The sequence below is a fragment of the Ochotona princeps genome, chromosome 28 (assembly GCF_030435755.1).
Source record: "Ochotona princeps isolate mOchPri1 chromosome 28, mOchPri1.hap1, whole genome shotgun sequence".
NCBI lineage: Eukaryota > Metazoa > Chordata > Mammalia > Lagomorpha > Ochotonidae > Ochotona > Ochotona princeps.
Window position 1 is genome coordinate 10,603,116 of NC_080859.1, and position 22,187 is coordinate 10,625,302.

The window sequence follows — 22,187 nt, forward strand, 5'->3', positions numbered from 1 at the left end:
ATGCTAAAATGTTACAGATTATTTGGCTTTTCCTTGATGTTAAGTGATGGCACAGTGTGGCCTTTCAAAACTAAACAAAAGCAGAACATACAACTTCTGAGATACGTGAGTCTGTGTGTGTCTTCTGAGTCCAAACAGAAAATGTAATTCTATGTATAGATTGAGGCTAAAAGTTTTAAAAGCTAACTTTAAACTGTTCAGTAACTGGGCACTGATTTTCTTGGAGATGTGGTAACTTTAGGATAATTGCTTCCTTTGACTTTTTTCACTGTTCTTTTGCCTTACTGGTATGACTGACTTAGGGAAACCTCTAATATTCTTCTTTCCTGGCCTTTTTCATATTAAGTAATAGGTAGGAAGAGCAGTATGTTTCCTAACCGTCTTTTCTGAAAATTAATTACTTTTAACTTTCTGCTGGATTAATTTACCCCATGATCCTCAATGGCCAAAAGGAATTAGTTCCTTTAAGAAAATTCTACTCCAGCTTCTGAGAAGTAATTGATTTAGATTAAATGACTAAATATACTCTTTTTTTTTTGATAATTCTGTATCATTGGAATTTTGTTTCAGAGTTTTGGAAGCTGGAAAGGCAGATGTTGTTTTGCCCAAAAGCTCATCAAGTGGAGTAACCCATGTGATTGCCAGTAATGCAAGAATCAGTGCTGAGAAAGAAAAAGACAACTTTAAGGCTCCATTTTATCCAATTCAGTATCTTGGGGATTTTCTTTTAGAGGTAAGTGAAATAAGTGCGAGGTATATATTTAACTGTTCATTTTAGAAACAAACAATGTGGTGAAAAGCAGTCATCCCCAGTCATTTCAGAGGGCTGATTGATTCTAGGAGTCCTTGATCCCAGAGTCTGCAGGTGCTCAACAGGTCCCACACGCAGAACCAGCTGCCACTCACATGTCATCTGTGCACATCCTCCTTGCACTCTAATCCTTTAGATGGCTTTAAACCCTAAGGTAATGCTCTATAGACGGTTATTTTACTTTTTGTTTAGGGAATGGTGGCGGGAAAGTGTGTGGGCCTGATTACCTTTTCAGTCTGGCTGGTTGAAGCCCCAGTTTTGGAACCTGTGGATGTGGAATCTTTGGATTGGAGGACTGATTCTAAAAACTAATGTTACATTATGATAATACAGTAACTGGAATTTATTCAAATGATGCATTTTTTTTTTTTAAAGATTTATTTATTTTATTACAAAGTCAGATATACAGAGAGGAGGAGAGACAAAGAGGAAGATCTTCTGTCCGATGATTCACTCCCCAAGTGAGCCGCAACGGCCGCTGCGCACCAATCCGATGCCGGGAACCTGGAACCTCTTCCGGGTCTCCCACGCAGCTGCAGGGTCCCAATGCTTTGGGCCGTCCTCGACTGCTTTCCCAGGCCACAAGCAGGGAGCTGGATGGGAAGTGGAGCTGCTGGGATTAGAACCGGCGCCCATATGGGATCCCGGGGCGTTCAAGGCGAGGACTTTAGCTGCTAGGCCACGCTGCCGGGCCCCAAATGATGCATTCTTAAGGCATTTGCTCTGGTACCTGAATACTCAGGAGTACTTCTTTTTGATGTGAATGAAGCTTGATTTTATGTTTAAATTGGCCTTGTTTTTTGAGTTTTTATTTTTGTCTGCGCTGCATCATGTAAACTACAAGATATGCTGAAGCATTTTATGTCCGTATAATTAAAGTAACAGTGGAGTATGTAGTATAAGAATTGCCTTTTCCCCCTGCTCGCCTCTCTGTTTGGTGTAAATACCATCCCTCTAGTTGTTTGAATAGCAGTCAAACCCCAGAGAAAAATCGTGTGGCAGGCAAGCAAAGCAAAGTAAAGAGCATCTCTTAGAATGAAAGAGAAACTTCGGCAAGTACTGAACAGTTCTGATGTAGGAACAGCCATCTGCATCGGCGTTTTCCAGCTTGGTGGATGCCAGCTCCTTTTTTTTTTTAAAGATTTATTCATTTTATTACAGCCAGATATACAGAGAGGAGGAGAGACAGAGAGGAAGATCTTCCGTCCGATGATTCACTCCCCAAGTGAGCCGTGGTCGGTGCTGCGCCGATCCGATGCCGGGAACCTGGAATCTCTTCTGGGTCTCCCACACGGGTGCAGGGTCCCAATGCATTGGACCGTCCTCAATTGCTTTCCCAGGCCACAAGCAGGGAGCTGGATGGGAAGTGGAGCTGCCGGGATTAGAACCGGCGCCCATATGGGCTCCCGGGGCTTTCAAGGTGAGGACTTTAGCCGCTAGCCCACGCCGCCGGGCCCAATGCCAGCTCCTTTTATCGGGTACTTTATTCAGAGACTTGGAAACCTTGTGCTTCCTGACAGTTCGCATCGTCTCAGCTGCTCTTACTGACTTTGAGTGGGAGCGCTTTCTTCAGACCACGTCACATCTGTACTAACGTCATACTGAGTTCATTGTCTTTGTAGAATACATAGCTCCTGGTTTCTATTTTTGTTTTACTCTTTTACTCCTTCATTTTTGCTATTCTTATTTTCCATTTTACAATTTGCAAGCTTAGAACTTCCTCTCCTCCACCCCCCAACCCCTTCTCTCCCCGACATTGTCCTGTTTTATCTTGATTCCAACTTTCTATGGATGTAAGTCATGACGCTGTTGGTATAGGCAGTAAAAGAAAGTTTAATATTTTGTCATCTAGGTATATTTAGAAGCTTCATTGGGAGCCTATTTTTATTCAATAGTAGAGATTCATTCTGTCAGTTTTCTTTGATTCTTGGTACTCTGGTCTCCATTACATCCTTCGTTTGTGAGATTACAGGTTTGTTTACCTTTATTTTTTGTTTTGCATTTTGGATGGAGGTTGTCATATCAGAGCAAACATGGTATTTGTCCTTTGGGGATTGGTTCATTTCACTAAGCATAATGGTCTTCCATTACGTTTTGGTTTTCTAGTGTATGCTATTTACATTGAGGAAGACAACGAAATTCTGACAGTTATAGTTAAAACCCTTATTTTCAACAAAATGCCCTTAATAAATCTACTATGGCTTCACAGTTTCTACAGGGTTCCTGTTACTTTTGCCTTTTCAGTTGTCTTCTAACCCACTTTTTTTCCATTCCCACTGTGGTACAATAGAACTACTTTCTCTTAGTTTCTTAAGCCAGTGTAGCAACTTCCTACTGTACTGTTTTCTCAAAAGTTATTTTCTGTGCCTGGAAAAGTTTCCCCTACACCTTCACCCTCTGTGCCTTCCTGCCTTCCACTCATCATTCAGTTTCCTAATGTGGTAATGGCTCTTGAATGAAGCCATCTTAACCTCCTTGTTAGGTTAGCATCACTTCTGATGTGCTCTCATAATATTCGTTTGCTTCAGAGTACTCTATAATCACAGGGAATTAGAAGACTGATCGCTGAGAGTTGAAAAATCTTTTAACAATCAATACCTGTGCAAAGTAAGACCAAACAACACTCAGAAACTTCTCTTTCCTTACTTTTTCTGTCTTTCCATTTTGTTATGAATCCCATAAAGCAGTCTCATGACTTGAGATAGTGTATCAAATGCCTTGGCTGAGAATTGGACAGGGAATCCAGAACAAATCTATAGCTAATTCAAGAAAGGAAACAAGCATCTTTTTTTTTTTTAAGATTTATTTCATTTTTATTGGAAAGTCAGATAAACAGAGGGGAGGAAAGACAGATCTTTTCATCTGTTGATTCACTCCCCAAGTGGCTACGATGGCTGGATCTGTGCCTGTCTGAAGCCAGGAGCCTGGAACCTCTTCAGGGTCTCATAGGTGCAATTTCCCATGGCTTTGAGTTTTCGTCGACTGCTATCCCAGGCCACTAGTAGGGAGCTGGATGGGAAGCTGGGCCACTGTGATTAAAATTGGCAGCTATATGGGATCCTGGCTCATGCAAAGTGAGGACTTTAGCTTTTGGGCTACTGTGGTATCCCAGAAACAAGTGTCTTAAACAGAGGCCAGATCATCTCTTACAGCTTCAAATGTGCTTCCCTGTTCCTATAGCTAATGGAAGAGATTGCAGAATAAATAGACGTTAAGTCATCCTTTGATACACAGCATATCCTGAATTAAATAGGTTTGGCATTAACTTTTTTCCCTAGGTCCTATATGGATAGAAATGTCAAATATAATCCCTACTACATGACTGACACAAGAATAAATAAAAATATAAAATAAGGAATAAAAAATGAATATTTGTAGTTAAATCATCCTTACGTGTTTCATAAGAACAACCTATTGTTCGCTTAGACAGATACACATTGATCGTTTGTTTAGCTGTATAGAAGAGCATTTTATTTAGCAACTTACAGATGCCAAGATTTATGTGAATCAGGTTGTGATTTCCAAAGCTAAATAGGCATATGTGTCATAATCCTGATTTATAGATCCATAAAGATGGTCTGAAATGGATCCATAAAGTGAATTTGTTTGGGATTATATCATATGATGTATCTTGTTAATAGTGCTAATGATAGTATGTTCTTTGGCATTCCATGACTTTATCTTGTATTTTGGACATTGTTTGATTATCTGGGATTTGTCCTGAAGTTGTCCTCAATGAAAATTGTGTTTTTATAATAATTTTTTATTTGATTCCAGCAATAGGAAGGAAAAGTATGTATTTTTTCTACATATCAGTTTTACTTTTCTGAGTTGCGGAGGAAGGGATTCAGTCAGTTGTCTTCGCAGCTCTCCAGTCAGATGGCCTCCTAGCCCCACAGGAAGCCCGAAGACCACACTGTGGCCTTGGTACATTCGTGCTTGATCTTCAGTGCAGTGCTTCTCCGTTCTCTTTGGGGGATGAATCTCTGAGCCCTCCTCTCAGAGTACCTTTGGGGAGTTGTCTACCTGTGTGTGCTCAGCTCTTTATCTCATTAAACTTCCAGACCTGTGTGCTAGGTACCTATGTAAATCATTTTAGAAGTTACTGATGGGTAATTGATAATTCAGTTTGAATTCTTGTCAAGAAGAATTTGTATGAGATAGTTACGTGATGATAATTTTTATTTCTTGCTATTCCGAGAAAATAAGAGCTGTGAATTCAGCTGTTATTTAGCCCTTTTTTTTTTTTCCTGCAAGTGGTATACTTGAAGTGGGAAGTCTTAGTAAAAAACTGAAAAATAATCTGGGAAACAATCTGTCCACAATCTGACCATTTTTTATACAGATTGTAACTTTGGCTTGGACAGGTACTAATTGAAATATTTTTGCTGTTGATTATTCATAAAGAGGATTGTTAGTAGACCATCAGAGCAATGGCTTTTCTGGAAATACACAGAAACCATTTCATTATTCAGGTCCTATGCTGCAAAGATTTTTTTCTTGAAGGTTTTTAAGAGGGTGTATTTTACCTACTAGTTGGGCTAATAGACGATTAGGCAATTATAGGTGAGATTAAATACCACACAAAGCATATAATGTTGAAGTTACAGTTAGCTGATTTTCTAAGCTGTTTTTCTCTATATATCTGTGTATATATATACAGAAAGAAATTCAAAATGATGAAGATTCCCAAATCAGTTCTGTTTGGACCAGATGTGCTAATCAAGAAAAAAACAGAGATTTCGAAAAAGAGAAAGAATTTCTTGAAATGAAAGGTGCTTTAAGACAGACCATCTGTAGAACTCAGGTAAAATTTTGTAGTCTTAAAAATGTACATTTCTGTTTTAGTTACATAGTTGTATAAAAGGCAGTAATTGATGGGCATAAAATGGATTTAAAAGTAAGTAACTGATCTTTGATGCAGGTCTACGACCTTGGCCTTTTAAAACATTGCCTATGTGTCCTTATGGCTCTCTGATCTGAAATGATGTATGCTCATTAGCTTATGCAAAAAACTTCCTTACATACAATATGTTCTTAGCACATACTGATTTTAAGTAATCAGTAAACGTCTCTGTTTTCTGTTTAAGTAATATTGAACCTCTCTGTTTAATACAGCGTGTTTGTTATAATTTCTTATACTGTGCACTATATATAATTTAACTCAGCTAAATTCGAATTTTCAACTTCAATCTTAAAATACTTAAAAACACTTAAGATAGGTTTTAACACGAAAAACAAGTGTTTTAATGTATAGCAAGAGCATAATGCTGGAATTATAAAAACGGAGTATAGTTTGGACTAAGCTTGGGAAAAGGATTTTGTAGAAGATACGAAAGTTATTAAACTGTATGTACACTCTGGAGTTTCTGGTAAAGGGGATTTATATCTTTTTAAAACAGAAGTATATAAAATTCAGGTAGAAATTTCGTTTTAAAAATAAATTTCTTAATATAATCGAATATAAGTGCAGTATTGATTGTGATATTCCTTACCTCTGAGTTAATCTTACCAGTAAAGACTTTTAAGTGTATATATGTGTGTGTGTAAATGTACTATAAAACTTGATGAACTATAACATCTAAATCTTTATCGTCATATACCTGTAATTCGTAAGACTTTTGCTGTGTATAATCTTACATGTATGCTTTATGAAACTTACCTTCCTGAGTGAGTTTTTTGGTTGTGACTGCCACATGGTTGTGTTAAAGCTTTATTTAATCCACAATCTAACTGAAATATTTTTTACAAACATGCAGAAAGAAGTGGAAAATCGTGATGTTAATAATAGTTCTGTTTTGACTGAACATCACAGAAGAGAAAAATTCAGAGACTCCAGTAAAAGTTTGAAATATTTTAAAATGAAAAATACCCTAGGAAGGCATACATTTGGAAATCAGGTAAAAATTTCTTCTTCTTGTTGTTTTCAGTTTTATTTTTGATGATTTTACATAGTTGAGCAGCATGCATGCCCATGTGGACCACTGATTTGGGTGGCAAGGGTTGAGGAATAGGGGAAAGTGGATGACACAGTTGTTTCCAGTTCTTTTTTCCTCCTTCCTGTATTTTGGGGAAGGGGGTGGGAAGTGAGGGGGAGAGGGCTGCACCTAGCATCCTACCACATCAGGACCTGGTGACATGGGACGGCCACTGGATGTCATCGCAGGGTCCCGGAGATAGAACATGGTCTGAGGGTACTGCTTGAGTACCCTAGGGTAGTTCTGAGGTGCTGGTGATTTTGTTGCTCCAAGAATGAGGAAATTCTTCCAAGGTCTGTTGGCTGGCACATTCCACCTTAGAGTCTCTGCCCAGATGCTTGCTGTCAAAGCATGACCAGGAGAGTTGTCTAATTTGTTCTGTCCTCCATCCTTTGACATGGTACTAGATGTCCTGTGCAAGCCTCCGTGAGCTGTCACGTCCCCCATGTGCCTCTGGGCATACCATCCAGTATGATGGCTTCAGCTACCAAGAACACCCAATTCTAACGTGCACTCCACGGACAGACCACAAATCCTGTGATTGTCCCTACCATGGTTGGAATTTTGAGTCTTGTGGTCTAGTTACTGGTGGTCCCCAAACAGTCCTCACTATAGGTGACCCCAGACCTGACTCCTATATTTTGCAACTGTTCTCTAAATTTGCCAGATATGTCAATGATAAAATTTCTTGTACAAAAGTATTAATTAAAAGCATTTGTGTACAAGTTTTAAGGCTTTACAAAGCATACCTGCAAGGTTAAGAATTCAACATTACCAGTTTTTTAAAACCCTGCTGTACCATTTACTAAGTGCATTCCTTTTCAGCCTTTTAACAGAAGCAAGTTTTAACTTAAAATTTGTGTTAATTATATTCTTGCTTTATATTTTAGCTCTGTGTGCAACCTTAAAATACACTGTTTAGTTTTAACTGTTAATTAGCATTCTGCATATCATAACTGTTTATAAATGGTTTTTGCTGGTGTGTATTTTATTTCATGGTTTGTTTATGCCAAAACAGTATCTTTTACCATTATTATTGACAAGCATTTGAGTTTTAGTTGGTTTGACAACTTGGTTTGTTCATTTGTTTTGGTGGCTGTGGGAACTTTGTCTTGTTAGGACCCTCAGCACACACATTCGGTCATGTGTAGCTGAGGGTATATTGCTAGGACAGGCGTAAGGGCTGTGCTTGTGCAGCGACACTGGGCAGTAGCCACCTCTTTTCCAAACAGCTTATTTCACACCCTACAGTATGTGAAATTCCTTGTTGTACATAGCTTTTATTTTTTTAATGTTACTTTTTAATTTTGTTTGCATATATAACGTCATTATATTGGGATTTAATTGTGATCTGACATGTATATAGAAGAAAAAAAAGAAAAAAGAAGCAGATATTCAGCAGAGTTATTCTTTGAGGAAAAAACGAAAAACAGAAACTGATTGCAGGAAAGACATCGAACATGACAAAATTAAAAGTACCTTGAGAAACCATATGCATTATGGCGACCAGGTGAGACTGTGAGCTAAGTTATTTCAGACTTTGTTGTGGCTCTCCTGTATTATGTTTTAGACATATAATCTGATTCTTGTGATTAGTTGTTGTGTTAACTGTAACCCACCTGTGTTCATGAGTGTATCTGGCCTAATATTCAGTTAGTGTTCTAACCAATGTTGATTCACATTGAATATTCTAATTAACATTGGTTCACACTGAAAGTTTTTTTTTTTTAAATAGAAAATTCAGTTATCAGGATTTTCAGATGAATTCTGTTTTTCCTGAAGATAAGGTTCTATAAAAGGGACTGAAATTTTTTTTTTTTTTAAAGATTTTATTATTATTGGAAAGCCGGATATACAGAGAGGAGGAGAGACAGAGAGGAAGATCTTCCATCCGATGATTCACTCCCCAAGTGAGCCGCAACGGGCCGGTGCGCGCCGATCCGAAGCCGGGAACCAGGAACCTCTTCCGGGTCTCCCATGCGGGTGCAGTGTCCCAATGCATTGGGCCATCCTCAACTGCTTTCCCAGGCCACAAGCAGGGAGCTGGATGGGAAGTGGAGCTGCCGGGATTAGAACCGGCGCCCATATGGGCTCCCGGGGCGTTCAAGGCGAGGACTTTAGCCACTAGGCCACGCCGCCAGGCCCGGGACTGAAATTTTAAAATAAAAAAACCCAAGACTATTTGTGTATTATATTCTCCAGTAAATTTTATCTTTATCTTTTTCTTTCCCAGTATACTACAAACCATTCTTAAATAAGAAAGTTTGTTTTTGAAGTGTAATTCTTAGTTAACAATTTTCCCAGAGTAGAACTTTGAAAATCTCAACTATAGGTTTACATCCAGAAATCCAGAAATCCAAAATCCAAAATCTGAAAAGCTCCAAAATGCAAGATTTTGAGTGCTGATGCGACACAAGTAGAAAATGTCACACCTATTTGATACATCATAGTCAGAAATTTAAATGCACTAAAAGTTATGATGTTACATTAATGTAATCTGATACAGTTGAAATATACATGATGTTCCTGTTGAGGCTGTCACAGCCTCAGTGCCCTCACCTTCTGTAAGTGCAGTCCCTCCAGAACCCCAGATCCCCAGTCCCCCCTTCTGTAAGTGCAGTCCCTCCTGAACCCCAGAACCCCAGTCCCCTCCTTATGTTCGTGTAGTCCCTCCAGAACCCCAGAACCCCAGTCCCCTCCTTCTGTAAGTGCAGTCCCTCCTGAACCCCAGTCCCCCCTTCTGTAAGTGCAGTCCCTCCAGAACTCCAGTCCCCTCCTTCTGTAAGTGCAGTCCCTCCAGAACCCCAGAACCCCAGTCCTCTCCTTCTGTAAGTGCAGTCCCTCCTGAACCCCAGTTCCCTCCTTCTGTAAGTGCAGTCCCTCCTGAACCCTAGTCCCCTCCTTCTGTAAGTGCAGTCCCTCCAGAACCCCAGTCCCCTCCTTCTGTAAGTGCAGTCCCTCCAGAACCCCAGTCCCCTCCTTCTGTAAGTACAATCCCTCCTGAACCCCAGTCCCCTCCTTCTGTAAGTACAGTCCCTCCTGAACCCCAGAACCCCAGTCCCCTCCTTCTGTACGTGCAGTCCCTCCAGAACCCCAGTCTCCTCCTTATGTGCAAGCAGTCCCTCCTGAACCCTGGTCCCCTCCTTCTGTAAGTGCAGTCCCTCCAGAACCCCAGTCTCCCCTTCTGTAAGTGCAGTCCCTCCTGAACCCTAGTCCCCTCCTTCTGTACGTGCAGTCCCTCCAGAACCCCAGTCCCCCCTTCTGTAAGTGCAGTCCCTCCAGAACCCCAGAACCCTCCTTCTGTAAGTGCAGTCCCTCCAGAACCCCAGAACCCCAGTCCTCTCCTTCTGTAAGTGCAGTCCCTCCTGAACCCCAGTTCCCTCCTTCTGTAAGTGCAGTCCCTCCAGAACCCCAGTCCCCTCCTTCTGTAAGTGCAGTCCCTCCAGAACCCCAGGCCAGCCCACCCTGCCCTCAGTGCTTGTGGATCATAGATACAGTAGATCCGTCTGTGTAAATTCAGAATGGCCCTCAGGAAAAGGACAGATGAAAAATTTGTGTTTGGTAACTTGGCAACAAAGCAAAAATTAAAATTTTAAAAAACGTTTGTATCCTTTTGTTTTGCACAGTGTATATATGAGGGTTCGTTGCTCTGATCCCCTGCCCTATCTCCCTGTTTTCCCCTCCTCTCAGTAGTACAGTCCCTTCATAACAGTTACAAGTGGAACTTTATAGCATTTGAACGTACCGTGAGATAGCACTAACAATGGTAGAGATAATTTTGTATTGTAATGTACAAGTTATTTGTAAGTTTCATTAGTAGTCCTCGTTTTATTCAGTAGTAGAACCACTGCTTTCTGGCATCTTTACTTCCTGGTATGCTAGTGTCCCTTGAACTTTTAAAGCATGGTGCTAGAAAATATTTGGAATCAGTTAAAATGAAAAGCACATTATCAAAGTACATATATAGACATGACGTAAAGCTTTCCAGATTGATACATTTGCTTTTTAAATTTCTGCTTCTTCATGTCATGTTGATCCATGATTTTGAGAATCTTTGCTGTGGTCAATATTGCCTGTGTTCCTTTTGCACTCTGCCATCTGTTATTGTCATTTGTGTTGGCTCCATCTTTATTACATTATCTAAAGTACTTTTACATGTATGCAAAGGAAATGAAGAATTCTTTTTTTGCTGATTATGGCAAAGAATCAAGAGCAAAAGACAGCAGAGCAGATGCGGATATTACTGAAGTAAAAAATGCCTTAAAGAAGCACATATATAGAGCTCAGGTAAGACTTGGTACACTAAAAATGTTGTATAATTTACTATCCTTCAGTAATGTGCTTGAAATAGATGAACACACACACGTAAAACTACACATACATCAATGTGATTGATTTGCTAATATGATTAATCCAGTTTAAAATTCAATTCTTCATTCATAACCTGTGTGCAGAGTGATGTATTTCAATATCTTGTAAATATGATGAATACTCTTGTTTATTTGTACCTCAGTATTCTTTCTGCTGTAACTTTGCTGGGTGCTTATGCTGGAGAGAAGGCTGGTTGATCTCTGGTGTCATGGTCCCCCTTCAGGTTACTTGGGTCCTGTGTCCCTGGGCTTTGATCTTGTCCCTCTCCCAGCAATCAAAGTCTAATGATTGCCACCCACAGTCTTTTCCTGTTTCCAATTTTCAAGTTCTCACCTATTTGTTGGAGATAACAAGGCTTTGCTACCTTTTCCAAAGTACTGTCTTTGGCCTATTGTTCATAAAGAATTTCTTTATTAACAATTTCCCAATGAGATTTGAAGGGAAAGGTCTCACTAGTTGGTACAAACTCCTCTTGTGGTGTTTTTGATTCTCAGAAGTTGTTTTGTGCTCACACAAAACTGGTCTTTAGCAAGTGGTTACGATTTTTAGGTGAAATTTTCTTCCCTTTTTTACTTCAGGCCTCCTTTTCTTCGGTCTCAGATAAATCAGTACTTGTGTCCCACGTCCTTGATGCCCTTTTATTTCAGAACCATTGGTTGTACCATAACCTCTGCTCTCTGAGGGTTTTAAGAAAAATTGTGGAATGGATTATCAAATATTTCTTAGAGTAGGAGCACCTCTCTCTCTAAATTTACGTCCAAATGGAGAAGAAAATTTTATCATTGTTTTGTAATTTTTCTGTTGGTAACAAGTTTGAGCATTTTTCTGCCACTTTACTTGCCGTCTCTGTAGATCTTCCCTGGCAGTTGCCTATTTGCATTGTTTTTGTCCATCATGTAGCTTACTTTGTGTGTGTTTCTAGAGTTTTTGATAGAGATTACCTCGATTAAATTCATCAGCTCTTCTCTAAATTTACCTAAGAACTCAATATTCCCGGTTTTTTGAAAGCCTGCTATATCATTCACTAAATGCATCACTTTTCAGCCTCAGCCTCTTACCAGATTTATCTTTTGTAAAATAATTTTTTAACCTCTTACCAATTTTTTTTGTTTACAATTTTTGTCCTAAGATTTATTTATTAGCATAACAGGAGGAGGAAAGAGGAATTCTCCACCTGCTGACCGTAATGACTGGGATGGAGCCAGATTGAAGCCACAAGCTTCTTCTTAGTCTCCCACCTACATGCAGGACTTGGCCCACTTTCCAGAACTTTCCCAGGCACAATAGCAGGGAGCTGGATCTGAAGTGGAGCTTCTGTGACTCGAACTAACTCCCATATGGAATGCCAGCATTTAGGCTTGATCGCCTACACCACAACACCAATCCCTGAAGGATAATCTTAAAATTATGCAATCCTAGGTGTCTCAGCAATAGAGAAAGCTTTTGCATCTGTTTGGGTGGAAAACATGACTGGCTGTTTTCCCCTATGGATCCTTATAGAATGTGTCCTCTATTTATATTTCTATTAAAATATAAAAGACTATACCTCTTCAGATCTTCAAAGTGATTATGACCTTCGCTTTTAGTTACTTAGTTTAGAAGGAGTAGAGAAATTCATATTGATGAAAGTGTCACTAGCCTAAAATAATCAAAGTCACTAGTTTGAACAGAGTATCAGATTAATTATAGCTATTAATGTTTATGAATCTATTTTGTGTGTTAGCACTTTGTGAGGTGAAATGTATATTTTGACCTAAAATTGTTAAATTTTAATTATGTGGTTACTGTTTCGTAGGCTGTCAGGTATAACTGCATTAGGATAAATAAACAACCCATGTACAATGCAGAGGTAAGGAGTTTGGATTGGGGTGGTATTGTGGGCCCCCTCAAAAAAAAGCTTTTCAAACTATTTTGATTTTAAGGAAGCATTTACAACAGGAGCTTCTTATGAAATTTCAAATGTAGTTTCTCTTACTGGAAATGAAAAAGTAGAATACTGTTAATGTTCTGTACAGAATATTGTAAAACTTATTGTGTCCTCATGACAAAGTATCTATTTGCTGTCATATCTCACAACTTCGTATGTTTTACAGTGACCAATTTTAGGTTCAGTTTTTGATCTAGTGCTTACAAAAGCATATTTTTGTTCTTTATCAAAATTGAATGTTTTACACCAAGGAGTCTTTCATGTTATTCTCGACTCTCAGCTAATCCAAAGTGGTTATTTACAATTAACTGATTTAATATTATTAGCAGTATTTTGATCAAAGGAATATATTGTATGCAGCTAAGTTATGTTACATCCATGGAACTGTTTAATGGTAGCTCACTGAGCTCCTCACCTCTTTGTTGACCAAAATTTGCAAATGTTGTTTAAGATTTTATGCAGTGATAGTATTTTCCCTTACTGTTTAAGATAACAGAAAAGCATATGACAGTAATATGTATTTTTACATTGCCTTGTTGTATAACACATTGATGCACATCATTCTTTAGGAACCAAGTAATAACCTTTTCATGTCAAGCAGTGACAGCAGGAATTATCTTCATTGTATACATGAGGACTAAAGCTCCTTACTAATTCAAGATTTGATCATCAGATTTTTTACTAGACTTTGAGTCAGTCTTTCTTTCCTTTTTTAGGTTAAAAATACTGAATTTCCCAGAGGTGTATTAAATTTAATTGAAAGTCTCATAGAAGGGCAGTTCTTTAAAGAAGCAATAGAGGAGCTTTCCTCCTTGCAAGCACATTATATCCCCCCTGTATGCCTTCTTCGTGCTCTTCTAGAGAATGTTCTACAGGTAAGAAATATCTACAGGGTTTATTTGCTTTTCAGGGAATGTTGAAGTGTGACCATTTTTTTCATTTTTGGAATTTATCATTGCTTTTTGAGTTTTGTTTTTATGATAGTTCTAAGAAATACAGCTTCTAGTTGTATCATGCCTTTTCTTTTTTTTTTTTTTTTTTGTAGCTGTGTGTGAGATTCTGTTCCTAGTACCTATAGCTTATTGGTCTCTTGTAGTGTCAAGGACACTTTCCTCGTGGGGAAAAAAAAAAGCTTACCTGATTTCTCACATGGCAAAATACCAAACGGAAAACCAGATTCTAGTAGTTGAGAATGCCATTTGCTACCTTATCTCTGTATTCAAACTGTGCGCAGCAATGAGCCCGGTCCCTAAATTGTGAACCAAGAGCAGCACCTCTTCAAAGAAGCTTTCAGTGTTCTTTATCAGGGTGCCAGTGGGAAAACACATGAAGTGTAAACCATGTCACATTAATATTGATGATAAATAAGAATGTTACATGGAGAGCTTCTTACCTTTAGTTCCTTTAGGTGACATTTGGGGACTCTTAATCTCACTACAGTCATGAAATGGAAAATGGATATTTTCTGTAAGCAAATGCTAGTAGCTTGGAATACCTCATATAGATGGATATTTGCAGTGTCCCTCTGCCAGATGCAGTACTTAATTAGCTCAACATGGTACTTGCATCAGCTCTGCTTTTTTGAAACACATAGCTTAGACAAGAAATTATTTCTTGTAGAATTATAATGTATAGTGTGGAATTGTGGTTTTAAAATGAGTTATCTGGTGAAATTGTGTGTAAAGCTATCATGTTTTGTTTATTTTTAAATAACAGGATAACATAGATACATTTTCTGGTCGATACTTTCATGTATTGTCAGCTCTTCTTCATCTGCATCCTCCCTGGACGTCCCCAGCCATGTCCAGATATTACTTAGAGTTATTCCAGTGTCCAACTTGTATGAAAGGAGCCTGGTCCCTGATGGAAGTACTTATCAGGTAAGGAAATTGATCGGGGAGGATATTAAATGATATCTTAACACTTGATAATGATATGCATGTGTCTTTGGATAGTCATGAAAGCATACTTCTATTTTTAGAAAGAGTGTGTGTGGTAGGTTCATGTGTTCATGGCGAAAGTCATAAAAAGGGCAAGTCTGTATTAGTCATGTTTCTCAGTTTGTTTACTGTTTCAGGAAGTTCAGTGAATTCATTGAGTGGACTCACTGAAAGACCAGATTTTTAAAGTTTTTTTGTTTGCCTGGTTTTAAAATGAAGGTGATTAATTCAGTGTATTTTAGACATCAGAATATAAAAATGTGTAGCTGTGTGCAGTGTCTGTTTTAGTTCTTGTTACTTTTTTTCGTGTATTCTGAAGCACAGGCTGTTGGTTCCTCTGTGAGATCACTGATGCTTCTCACATGCTGTCATCTGCCTGGCCCTGCCTTTCTTCTGTCTCCAGAAATCCTTACAATTTCTTTTTTCTCCCTAGCAGAACCAATCATTTTCCTCTATTCTGCGCTAATAATTCTCTTCATATGATAGCCCTCCTTTGTCTGGAAATACCTTTATATCCAATTTTTCTGTTTTTGAAAGTCCCTAGTAGTAGGAAGGAAAGGAAACTTGATTGGCCAGGCAAGGACTAGACTTTTGGTTAGCCCTTTGAGATCGTAGAAATTCATCTAACTAACTAGCAGGGATCTTTTAAAAAATTTTTGTTTCAATAAGTGTTGATTGTTTCCTGTGTAGCAGGCGCTGTGGTCCATTTTAGCAGAATATACATATATATATATAAATATATAAAAAATCTTTCCTTTGAAAATGTATGAAATGCAAACATGTAATGTCTTTGTAACAGTTCAACCAGTGTAGGTCAGGACTGTGAGAGAATGTTCATATGGCTAGAACCCTTCCTAGTTTCCAAATCGGTTCCTTCCTTAACTGCCCTTGCTTGTATTTAAAAGCTTCCATAATTCCTTACATAAACTGCGACTGTAGCTGTTTTAGTGTCCTTAATTCAGTTTTTCTCACCTTTAGTTTGTCTTCCAGAGTACCCTAGTGTACTCCTTATAAAATACTCTCATCATTCCTTGATTAAAGTCCTTCCTTGGCTCACACATCACCTATAGAAGACAGTTCACACTCCTTCAGGATTTTCCCCCATGTATGGCTCCATTTTCATCTTCATCACTTTCCTAATGTGCCTGCTGACTGCTTTCCCTTGTATATCCTCATGCCCTCTTTCCTATGTATGTATGTAAGGAAGGTGTGTGTGTACATACATACGTCCATACCTGGCCAAGTCTTAACTTTTAAAATGCAACTCAAATTCCACCTCTTAAATGTTGTCATTTCTTTCGACTTACAAGTTTGTGGTTGGCACCAGTGTGGAATAGCTGCATCCTAATTATATAAAATAACTTGCTTAATAAGCAGATTTAATACTGGAATAGGAAATGAAATCTGGACAGCCAAAAATTAGGCTTTTAACAAACAACAGTGTCTAGAAGTTCATCACAAAGGTTGTGAACGACCTGGGTGTTAGTCTCTCTACTGTTGTATGGATTTGAAATATTCCATTAGATCTGTTTAAATTTAAATTTAAAAACAAAACTATGTTACCTGTGTTTGGGCAGTTTTCAGGCTATCAGAAAAATTATATGGGACTGGGAATGTTGAATGTGTTTATAAACACATTCAAGTAATATTGAATTTAAAAGCTAATAAGAATGTTCCTAACCTGAGAATGCAGTATTCAAAAGAAGATAGGAAACGGGCCCGGCGGCGTGGCCTAGTAGCTAAGGTCCTCACCTTGAAAGCCCCGGGATCCCATATGGGCGCCGGTTCTAATCCCAGCAGCTCCACTTCCCATCCAGCTCCCTGCTTGTGGCCTGGGAAAGCAGTCGAGGACGGCCCAATACATTGGGACCCTGCACCTGCATGGGAGACCCGGAAGAGGTTGCTGGTTCCCGGCTTTGGATCGGCGCGCATTGGCCCGTTGCGGCTCACTTGGGGAGTGAATCATCAGACAGAAGATCTTCCTCTCTGTCTCTCCTCCTCTGTGTATATCTGGCTGTAATAAAATAAATAAATCTTTAAAAAAAAGAAGATAGGAAAGGTGGGGATGGAGATAGAATGTGACATGTATACTGCTGATACATGTGGTAAGAAAGTGGAGAGAAGTATTTCTTGCATTCTCTCCTAGCCTTAAGTCGGTTAGGTTCCCTTTGAAAATTCACTATAGAACTCTTGTCCAACACAGTTGCCACTAGCCACATGACCGTTTATATTTGACATTAACTGTGTAAAATTTAAATTCTCTGATGCACAAGCCACGTTTTTAGCTGTCTAACAGAAGTTACCTGGGATCATCAAGTGTTCAGTGGGATTGCCATAGAAAATGGAAAGGTAATTAAATATTGAGTTTTTAAAACTAAGAAAGCACCCCTGGGCAATAGTCTTAAGTCCTCGCTTTGAATGCACCAGGATCCCATATGGGTGCCGATTCATATCCCAACTTTTCTACTTCACACATCCAGCTGCCTGCTTGTGTCTTGGGAAAGCAATCAAGGACTGCCCAATGCCTTGGAACCCTATGCCTGCTTGAGACCTGGAAGAAACTCCTGTCTTTGGATCTGCTTACTTCCAGCTGTTCCAAAGTGAACCAGCAGATACAAGAACTTTGTCTCTTTCCTTCACTCTATATATTTGCCTTTCCAATAAAAAGAAGAAAATTTTTTTAAATACCCCTAAATAACTCTAATTTACTAAATAATGATTTACTAAAGAAATCAGCTTTTCTTTAGTAGGATTATGACAAATGTTTTGAGTTCAAAGTTTAGGTAACTGGTCATTTGAATCAAAAGTAGGCAGTGAAATTCATAATTTGTTATTAAAATAAGTACAAAGAACCTAGTGGTTATTAAATATTATAATTATCTTTATAGGAAATTAGATCTATGTGAAGAACTAAGGAGTCATGAGGTATTTAAAAGAAATTAGAATAATTTTAACATGATTTATTTTGTTGACAATTGTCCTTAACTTTCTAAACTATTCTAAAAAGGAGCACTTTGTCCAAAAACTACTTGGTTAATTATATGTTATAAGTAGATTGCTTGGTTTGTGTTTTTCAGATCTTGCCTTTTCAATGAAAATTTTTGTCATCAGATTTCCGAAAGTATCAGTGACTCTAAGGTCCTCTACTTGACACTACTCAAATTTTTCTTGAATTTAGTTGAAAGTGAAGTGCGACATCTGAGTCAAAGGTAAGTGTTTGCCACAGTTGAATGTTACCTTCGGTAAAAATGATTCAGTTATTTGCTTGAAGGCAGAGTTAGGGGGAGAAACAAGAACCTTCTGTCAGCTGTTCAGTGTTGCCACAGTAACCAGGGCTTGTCAGGGTGAAGCCAAGGTCCTAAAGATACATGCAGGTCTTCCCTGTGAGTAGCAGGGACCAGGGACTTGGGCCACCTTCTGCTTTCTCAGTTACATTAGCAAGGAGCTGGATTGGAAGTGTACTATCCAAGGCCTGACCTGGTGCTCCTATGGGATCCTGACATCTCAGGCAGGGGTTAACCAGTTACACCACAATGCAGGCACCTTATTATGATCTTTGTGTCTTGAAAAATTGATAGGTTGGCAGGGATTTTTGGAATAGCAGTTAAGCTGCCACATGGGATCCCACATCCTATGTTGGAATACCTGAATTTGAGTCCTGGCTCCGCCTGATTTCAGCTTCCTGGATGGGAGTCAGGGAGTGCTGTCTCAAGTACTGGGGTCCTTACCAGCGACAGAAGAGATCTGGCGGCTCGCCTTTTAACCTGGTCTGTCTCCAGCCATTATCTGTCCTTCCCTTCCCACCTCTTCCTCTCTTACTTCCTCCCCTCATCTGTATCTCTATCTCTCTATCTCTCGCTCTCTTTCTACCTTTCAAATAAGATTTTTTAATTGCTAGCTATGTTTTGCGTTTAGCAAAAGATTTATCTACTAACTGTCATGATCAAACGGGTATTGAGATTGTTTTTGGTCTGTTTTCACTAGGCTGTGTGACTGGTCAGATGCTGAGAGTCTGAAAATAACAGGAAAGGCCGTTCTTCTGGAAATCTTCTGGTCAGGAAGTGAGACTTCTGGACTGCTGACCAGACCAGTGAATATGCTTTTAGAATGGACTATATATTCTCACAAACAAAAATGCAAGTCTAATGATGTAAGTAGGATTAATTTACAAATGAATAGTTTGGGCAAAGAGCAGTTGGCTCTTATTTACAGATTATGTGCCTTTGGATTAAAATATTGAAACAAAGTTACATCTCTGTACAAACTCAACTGTATGTCTCCATATCATATAGCAGCTGCTATAAACCATTGATGCTATATTAGGCATTGTAAGTACTTTGAAGATGATTAAGTTCATGTAAGAATATTGCGAGTTTTACACATATACTCAGCCATTTTCTTTAGGGAACCTTAACAGTTTTCTTTTTCTTTTCTTTTTTTTTTTTTAAGATTTATTTATTACAAAGTCAGATATACAGAGAGGAGGAGAGACAGAAAGGAAGATCTTCCGTCCGATGATTCACTCCCCAAGTGAGCCGCAACGGGCCGGTGCTGCGCCGATCCGAAGCCGGGAACCTGGAACCTCTTCTGGGTCTCCCACACAGGTGTAGGGTCCCAATGCATTGGGCCATCGTCGACTGCTTTCCCAGGCCACAAGCAGGGAGCTGGATGGGAAGTGGAGCTGCCGGGATTAGAACCGGCGCCCATATGGGATCCCGGGGCTTTTAAGGTAAGGACTTTAGCTGCTAGGCCATGCTGCCGGGCCCCTTAACAGTTTTCTATTGAGGATCTTGGAACTAATCACCTGGGATGCTGAGGGATGTCTGTAATTAAAATTGCTTTGCCTGTTCATAGTCCCTTTATTCAAATATGCCAGTGTTTTCGATTTTGTTTCAAGTAAAAGGTCCTTGGGGGTTGGTTTCTGTGTGAAGTCACATTTGATTGCAGCAGCCAGGGACAGGTATTCAGTGGTTCATATTACCAAGTCTATAGTTAGCACTCTGGATGTTTTTTTAAACTCTTGTACATTTCAGTTCACAAGGAATTTATGACAAACAGAATTAATGTATATGATTTTAGGCCTAATTAGTAGTAAGTTTTGTTTATTTTTAAAACCACCTTTCTGGGTGGCAAGACTTAATTCCTTTGCTTCATTTTGCCTTCGACAGGAATTAACATGCAGTGATTTAATAAGAATATTATCCGTCAGAAGGCTTTTGGGGAATATTAAGTGCAATAAAACACCTATGTGCCTAGCAGTGTACAGTAGCACATTTAGGTGCAGTGTAGTATTAGTCACTCTATTTTTCTCCTTTCTGTAATTCTTTGACTTTTCTGTCTTGAATGTTTGAATCTTTTTCTTTTTTAGTCTATAACACATGCATTTATTTGCGTTTCTTTTAAGGAATAGTTTTTCATTTAGTAGGTTTGCTGTTTTAATCTAGAATATTAAAAGGATGTTTTAACTCTTTTTAAAGTGATGGGTTTTGTTTTTGTCATTGATTTTGCTTGCTTGGCTGTACTGTTTTGGTAATTTCTAGTGGTGAGTTGTAGCTAAGGAATGTTTCCCATATGATTTCTGCTTTCTGAAACTTACAGGTTTGGGTTTTTTTGTTTGTTTTGCCTCCATAAAGCTTAAGAAGCCAAAATATTTTTTCCCTTTGCTTACAATGTTCTCTATTGCCTGGTAAGCTTAGTAGTTGCTTTTATCAAGGCTTATTTGATAGGCACAGTTGTGCAGAGAATGAGAGATCTTCCATCTGCTGCGTCACTTCCTAAACGACCACAAAGGCCAGAACTGGGCTGTCTTGAAGCCAGGAGCTGGGAGCTTCTTGTAGGTCTCTTATGTGGTGCTTGAGCTATCCTCTCCTGCTTTCCCAGGCCGTTAGCAGGGAATTGGATAGAATGTAGAGCAGTCAGTGGGCCCGGCAGCATGGCCTAGCGGCTAAAGTCCTCACTTTGAAAGCCCCGGGATCCCCTATGGGCGCCGGTTCTGATCCCGGCAGCTCCACTTCCCATCCAGCTCCCTGCTTGTGGCCTGGGAAAGCAGTTGAGGACGGCCCAATACATTGGGACACTGCACCCGCGTGGGAGACCCGGAAGAGGTTCCAGGTTCCCGGCTTCGGATCGGCGTGCACCGGCCCGTTGCGGCTCACTTGGGGAGTGAGTCATCGGATGGAAGATCTTCCTCTCTGTCTCTCCTCCTCTGTCTGTATCTGGCTGTAATAAAATGAATAAATCTTCAAAAAAAAAAAAGTATATAGAGCAGTCAGGACTCAAGAACTTGTGCACTTATGTGATGCTGGCTCCACAGCAGAGTCTTACTCCTCTTTGCCATGGTGCTAGCCCCTAAAAACAAGCAAGACTCATATGGCTTCTCTTTAGACATGTCCTCAGGTTTATTTTCTCTCCTCTACTTTTTTTTTTTTTTTTTTTTTTTTAAGAGCAATTGCTTCAATATAACAAAGGCATTATATGACATATCCATTGCTAATATTGAATAGAGAAAATTATTTCCACTAGGGTCTGGAATCAGATAAGACTATCTACTCTTATGTTCTTTTTTTTTTTTTTTTTTTTTAAGTATTCATTTATTCATTAATTACATTGCATTACATGACACAATTTCATAGGTACTGGGATTCCCCCCCCTTCACCCCAAACCCTTCCCCCATCATGAATTCCTTCACCTTGATGCATAACCACAGCTCAAGTTCCGTTGAGATTCCCTAATTAAAAGTTTACACCATACAGAGTCCAGCATCCCACTTGTCCAAAAAAGATGGAAAATGGAGTAGATGAATCAACCACCTCAGCTTTATGCTTGCAGTGGAAAACTGGACAAGGGGAAACCCTAAGACGGACTATGTCAATCAGTGGACTCTGCACCAGCCTCATCATACCTGGACTGTTGCTGATGATATGTTGGTGCTTCTAATTGATCGAGGTGACGCTCTGCTGGCTCTGCCTACAAACCTGAGAGGGCCTCCCTAAGAGGCGGTTGAACTTGAACTGGACAAGTGGGATGCTGGACTCTCCTCTACTTTTTAAATTCTGGTTAAACTAGGTTATACCTGTTTTTCATATCCTGTGGAGTTTGTTTGTTTGTTTGTTTTTTAATTTATCCCAGAGCATAAACTGTCCACTGTTCAGTGTCACTG

General features: G+C 39.3%; 1 protein-coding gene across 1 annotated transcript in view; it reads left to right on the forward strand.

Moving 5' to 3' along the window:
- Positions 1–22,187, forward strand: part of SLF1 (SMC5-SMC6 complex localization factor 1) — a 64,671-nt gene that overhangs the window by 16,894 nt on the left and 25,590 nt on the right. The window contains exons 5-14 of the mRNA XM_058656293.1: positions 571–733; positions 5,475–5,618; positions 6,571–6,711; positions 8,156–8,299; positions 10,957–11,076; positions 12,956–13,009; positions 13,804–13,962; positions 14,804–14,967; positions 18,105–18,236; positions 19,012–19,177. Of these exons, the coding sequence (XP_058512276.1) occupies positions 571–733; positions 5,475–5,618; positions 6,571–6,711; positions 8,156–8,299; positions 10,957–11,076; positions 12,956–13,009; positions 13,804–13,962; positions 14,804–14,967; positions 18,105–18,236; positions 19,012–19,177 (1,387 nt within the window). The remainder of the gene's footprint in view (positions 1–570; positions 734–5,474; positions 5,619–6,570; positions 6,712–8,155; positions 8,300–10,956; positions 11,077–12,955; positions 13,010–13,803; positions 13,963–14,803; positions 14,968–18,104; positions 18,237–19,011; positions 19,178–22,187) is intronic.